The 6,192-nt window shown below is 34.1% G+C and overlaps 1 protein-coding gene across 1 annotated transcript in view; it reads left to right on the top strand.

Annotated features, from left to right (window-relative positions):
• Positions 1 to 299: 299 nt before the first annotated feature.
• Positions 300 to 6,192, top strand: part of LOC111709814 (glypican-6) — a gene marked incomplete in the record, with an annotated part of 9,902 nt that continues 4,009 nt past the window's right edge. Inside the window, 6 exon segments of the mRNA XM_023483727.1 lie at positions 300 to 721; positions 1,370 to 1,460; positions 2,988 to 3,055; positions 3,150 to 3,250; positions 3,318 to 3,419; positions 4,178 to 4,366. Coding sequence (XP_023339495.1) covers positions 580 to 721; positions 1,370 to 1,460; positions 2,988 to 3,055; positions 3,150 to 3,250; positions 3,318 to 3,419; positions 4,178 to 4,366 — 693 coding nt within the window.

Below are 6,192 nucleotides of genomic sequence, written 5' to 3'. Positions count from 1 at the left end.
GTAAAAAGAAAGTAATTTGTCAAGTTGAAAAGAAACTGTAAGTTTACTTAATTCTCCAAGTGCTCCTATATCTCTATTCATTTAGAACAAAAACAGGACGGGGTTGACAGTTTTCGTTTATTGTCTCTTTAAACTAAGAGAAATGTTGTTAATTATATATATACGTCTGAACGGAAGGATTAATCTTTAAAAATAGTTTGAACAACAATGAATATTGGTTTAACAATTATGTTGTCAATTAACCCTTTGAACGGGTATTTCCGGGGTAGAGTTTTACTGGTTTCGGGTCAAATAATCAACCAACAAGATCAGGATAAATCCGCAAACATTGAATCCAGGTGACGGTGTACTGTGACCACCTGCTGACCGCTCACCGCCCCTGCGCCGTGACTGGCCGGTTGGGTCCCAGTTTCGCTGATTGACACCCCAGCTCCCGCTCTCGCGGCTCTAGAGAGTCTCCTCTCTTCAGTTTACCGGTTACTACAACCGAGGAAACAAATCGGCTGAAGGAGGAATGTGACACACCAGAAATCCACGAAACTAGAAACTAAATACATTTAGTGCCAATTTATTAGGACAATGCTAGTTTTAATCCTTTTTGTCTTTGTGAGCCCGGCTTGTTTGACCACGATACCTCCTTTACCAGCCTGTGATCAGTTAAAATATACCTATAGTTCCCGAGGGGTGCCAGAATATGATATTCCTGGTAGACCAGTACAAGGTAATGTTTTGTAAACAAGGGGCAGATGTAACCCCCCCCCTCTCATCTTCTTAAACTGAGCTTTCCCTTCAAAATAAAGAATTGTGGAAAGGTTTTGACACCCTCCATAGCAATTCATCATTCACATTAGAATTATCATTGTAATTATCTTTTTCAAACAGATATTCAATAATTAATGTGTTATCCAGTTACACTGTGTCTAAATTGTCTATGTAAAGCTCCTCCCCCTCTACCCCCCCTGTTTAACCCTCCCACTGTGTCCAATTATGAAAAGGAGGTTTAAACCCTGTCCACTGAGCACTGACAGAAAATAAACCTCCAACCTATTTATTAAGATCCTAAGAGTCCGCAGTAAAATAATCTCTAATAATAATCTGGTAGATAATATAATAATCTAATAATCTCTACATAGTAATACAAATAATTAACAATGGAGCACAGAATTATAACAAATAAAAACTAGGCTTTAGTGTTTTTTCTAAAAGAAGATTACAAAATAAAACTGTCAAATCTAAAGAACTGATCACTCGCAATTGAAACTCTAACCTTAGTTCAATCTTTATATTCTTATGAAAAAGTCAGATTCGAAATATCTAATTTAAAGATTTGCAAAGTAAAATAATTTTACCAAAAATCCTGTTTGTTTAGGTTTAGGACTACAGTTCTGCCCTAGTGGTCCAACATGCTGTACACGGGCTATAGAGGAGAAACTAGGGGCTTGGTCAGAACGGCAATACAGGTACCTTGAACATAAACTTGGGAAAATTGTACATAAACTTGGGAATATTGTACATAAACTTGAAAACATTGTACATGAACTAAGTAATACGTGTACATAAACTTGGTAATATTAATGTACATTTATAAACTTTGGTACATACAAAAATTAACAGGTCTCAAATTTAATAAACATGGTTTTTAAATTTTGCATTATTTACATGAATAAGTATGTACAAAACAATATAAACAATATATACAAGTTTAATCTAAAAATCACGCAACCTCGTCGTTTCGTAAATTTGAACAGATGACGTCGTAAAGTTGTTGAGTGTACACTTTGCTTTGTTGATGTTTGCCTCAATAACATTTCAATGTATTTCCTATCCTCAGCAATATGTCAGCCTAGGGCGGGTGTAAAACTTTATCTACACTTTTTATTCCCCGTCAAGTGCCTCGAAAAGAAATATAAACATCACTTTACAGTTTACACATTTAGAAATAAACAGGGGCAGGGGCTAGGATGAAGGGAAANGGATAGATTCAAATCAAATCTCAGGCCAAAATGTTTTAAAAATGTATTATTATCAAATAAAAAAGCAATTTGATAAGTTTTCTTTCTGAAGCTTTGTTTTATAAAATATATTTATTATTAACCAACATTTTTGATTATGATTGATAGATATCTTCCTCCCGTCAAAAATCCACAAAATTCCTAAACATAAAATAAAATCAAGATGGACGCCTTCCCGCCCTTTGTAACCAAACATTGAATTATTAAATTCTTGAAGAATGGCGCAGAATGCATTTCATTTAACTTGAAGGAAACTTAAACTAAATTGACAAAAGGGGAAAGAAAGAATTGTACACTTTCTGCAGATCCCCCTGGTTTCCCCTGTACACTTTCTGCAGATCCCCCTGGGTTCCCCTGTACCCTTTCTGCAGTTCCCCTGTTTTCCCCTGTACACTTTCTGCAGATTCCCCTGGTTTCCCTTGTATACTTTCTGCAGGTTCCCCTGGTTTCCCTTGTACCCTTTCTGCAGATTCCCCTGGTTTCCCTTGTACACTTTCTGCAGATCCCCCTGGTTACTACCTGACTAAACATAAGATCTAATTGGTTCACTTTATTAAAGAGCTTGGTAAACAATATATAATGGAAGGTCTCAAACTTCAGGCAATTGTTTTAACAAACTTTTAAAAATTGAGGTCTATAAAGGGAGATTGAATTATTAAATTCTTGAAGAATGGCGCAGAATGCATTTCATTTAACTTGAAGGAAACTTAAACTAAATTGACAAAAGGGGAAAGAAAGAATTTAAATATCTAAAGTTTTCTCCCCCCCCCCCCTCTCCTCTAAGAACAATTTCTAAATTGTATATAAAAGGGGAAAAAAGGTTTACAGCTAATAACAAGAGTTTAATGCAGAATTTATAGATTGCTAGAATGCATTCTTGTCGGATGCATTTATTTCTTAAACAAGCATGCATTTTAAGTGCAACATTACAAAACAAAATAACATTAACATTTTAAAAAAAATATATAATTTTAGGGATGCTATTTTTAACCGGACAACTTCAATGGCGGCCGAGATTGACCGTAAAGCTCAGCAAATTGATGGTAAGTTAATAATTGTAATCTGGTGACGCGCCTTTTTGGCGGTAAAAATTGGAATTACTAAAATAATATATTTTTGAAATCCCCGAATATTTAGATTTTGTGTATTCTCTGCTGAACAAAGCCCAGCGTGGTTTCCACGACATGTTTACCAGAACCTATGGAATCATGTACCAGAAGAATGCTAACGTCTTTCAGGTAAAAAATTAGAAAAATTATTTATTTAAGAATTAACTAGATTTGATTTTTCTAAAAAATTTTTCAGGATTATTTTAAAGATTTGAAGGTGTACTATGACAGAGGAACACTTGACCTCGGGGACACCACAACTAACTTTTTTAATATTCTTTATCAGAAGATGTTTCAGGTACTTTTAGATATATCTAACTATTAGTTAAATATATTTGCCTGGGTTTAGATATATCTAACTATTAGTTAAATATATTTACCTAAGTTTAGAAATATTTAACAAAAAATGAAAAGCTTTTTTCCTGTCAATTGTATTAACAATGGTTTTGTTTAATATTACTGATACTTAAGATGTCAAAGAAATATCTTTCTGATTTTTAAAAATATCTTGTTTAAAATTTAAAAAGATCGCCTTTCCGATGTAATTTTTTAGTTTTTTATTATATAAATATACTTTTTACCTTGACATCAATGTATCTAATGTCCTGTGCCAAAACATTTTCCAACTTATAGCTTATGGCCTATTTATGAATGTATTTTAGTCAAAGTATTTTCTACCTTATAGCTTATAGTCTTTATAGCCGTGTATCTAATTAGACAGGTTAAGTCTAAGTAATGACTGGGGTATTATAAAGAGTATGACGTTGAACATCATTTTAAACTTTCTTGATGGATCGAGCGGGCAAACCTTCAGAACTTTCTTTTCAAAACTTTTTTTAATTTGACTTTGTTTCATCAAAATTCACTCTTATTGACACAGAACCCCCTCCCCCCCCCTCCCCTCTCTTTCATTTCTGATTCTTTGAAGTTTTTTTTAAATTTAATTTTCATTGTATTTCTAAAATGAATTTCTAAGAAAATTTTGTTTGTTAAAATTAGAAAGATTTTCATGATTTCCAAGGAAATGTTAAATATTTCTTTAACAATTATTTACAGGTTTTGAACTCGCAGTACACTTTCGACAGTTTGTACATGAGCTGTGTATCTGAAAATATGCAAGAACTCCAGCCCTTTGGCGACGTTCCTCGTAAACTCTCAAGTTCGGTCAAACGGTCACTGGTCGCTGCTCGCGCGCTGGTCAGAGCGCTCAAAACCGGTCATGAAGTTGCAAACTTGTTAACTAAGGTAAAATCCTATTCCAAATAAAGACAATCTAAAAATAATTACTTATATTTTCAAAAGGAAATAAATCAAATGTAAACTATAAATTGCAGAGCACATTTCCATGCTTTCAAAGCACTTTTTATATGCAGATTTTAGATTATTGCAAACAAAAACTGATTTATCGAGATTGATGAATACTAGTTGGATAGATAGTTCTTGAGATGCGGAGAATGTTGGATATTACATTCCTCAATTTTTTACCCCAACATAGTTCGAATCTCAATTCTTGGTAGAACTAGAAAAATATTTAAATTTAAAACCTTGTAGCTCCGGGTATAGACTAGAATAAAGGATTAAGGATTGAGGGTAGGCTGTAATGGAACTCCAGAATTGAAAAAGATAAAACTAATGGAACATTTTCAACTTTGGTATAAAAGAAAATAGAAATATTTAAACAGAAGAAAAATGGCTGAAATAAGAAAATATGTTGCTGCATTTACCAACTACCATATTCATTATGCAAAGGTTTATTTATATACTTTCATAAGAAGGACCCTGAGAACTCCTATTCTAAATAGAACCCTGAGAACTCCCTACTCTAAATAGTACCCTGAGAACTCCCTACTCTAAATAGTACCCTGAGAACTCCTATTCTAAATAGAACCCTGAGATCTCCTACTCTAAACATTTCCCTGAAAACTCCCTACTCTAAATTTTACCCTGAAAACTCCCTACTCTAAATAATACCCTGAGAACTCCCTACTCTAAAAAGTACTCTGAGAATCCCTACTATAAATAGTACCCTGAGAACTCCCTACTATGAAAAGTAATCTGAGAACTCCCTACTTTAAATAGTACCCTGAGAACTCCCTACTCTAAAACGTACTCTGAGAATCCCTACTCTAAATAATACCCTGAGAACTCCCTACTCTAAATAGGACCCTGAGAACTCCCTACTCTAAAAAGAATTGTGAGAACTCCCTACTCTAAATAGGACCCTGAGAACTCCCTACTCTAAATAGGACCCTGAGAACTGTAAACATTGCCCTGAAAACTCCCTACTCTAAATTTTAACCTGAGAACTCCCTACTCTAAATAGTACCCTGAGAGCTCCCTACTCTAAATAGAACCCTGAGAACTCCCTATTCTAAATAGTACCCTCTAAATCCCCTACCGTGAAAAGTACACTGATAACTCCCTACTATATATAGTACTCTAAGAACTCCCACTATAAATAGTACTCTGAGAAACAGAGAAGCTTAAAGCCTAGATTCTCCGAGACTAAACCTAGTCTAAACAAACTTGAAATATTTCTTACACGTAACAACATTTTGCAAAATCCCCCCCCCTCCCCTCCTCCCGTTTACCCCTCTCTCTTCTATATGCAGATCGTTTGACCAAAACTTCTTCTGTATTCTACTAAGTTCTTTATAATTATAATTAATTTTCAATATTCCCCCTCTAGATCTTTTTATAATAAGTTTAACATTATTTTCATATTATTTATTTATTAAGAAATTATAAAGTTTGAATAATATTTATCTATATATATATTTATGAAAAGGGCTGTTAGCCTGTTTCATGTTAAAAACAAATAAATCATGATATTTTAAAATCTATTTTGTTTGTTTTGAGAATATTATATTTCTTGTTAAATAAATGTGTCATGTCAGCCCTTCTTAACCCCATCTCCCTTCACTCTGGCCCCCATTAATATTAGCCCCCCCCCCCTTCATATAAACCACCATCCCTCCCCTCCCTAGCTGCCCTCTTAACCCTAATCCCTCCCTTCCACTTTCATTACGCAACAAAAACCTTTATTTGTTTATAGCTAGATGCTTTGTGCA

Source organism: Eurytemora carolleeae, unplaced genomic scaffold (assembly GCF_000591075.1).
Source record: "Eurytemora carolleeae unplaced genomic scaffold, Eaff_2.0 scaffold1001, whole genome shotgun sequence".
NCBI classification, from domain to species: domain Eukaryota; kingdom Metazoa; phylum Arthropoda; class Copepoda; order Calanoida; family Temoridae; genus Eurytemora; species Eurytemora carolleeae.
This window is presented reverse-complemented; position numbering and strand designations above follow the sequence as displayed.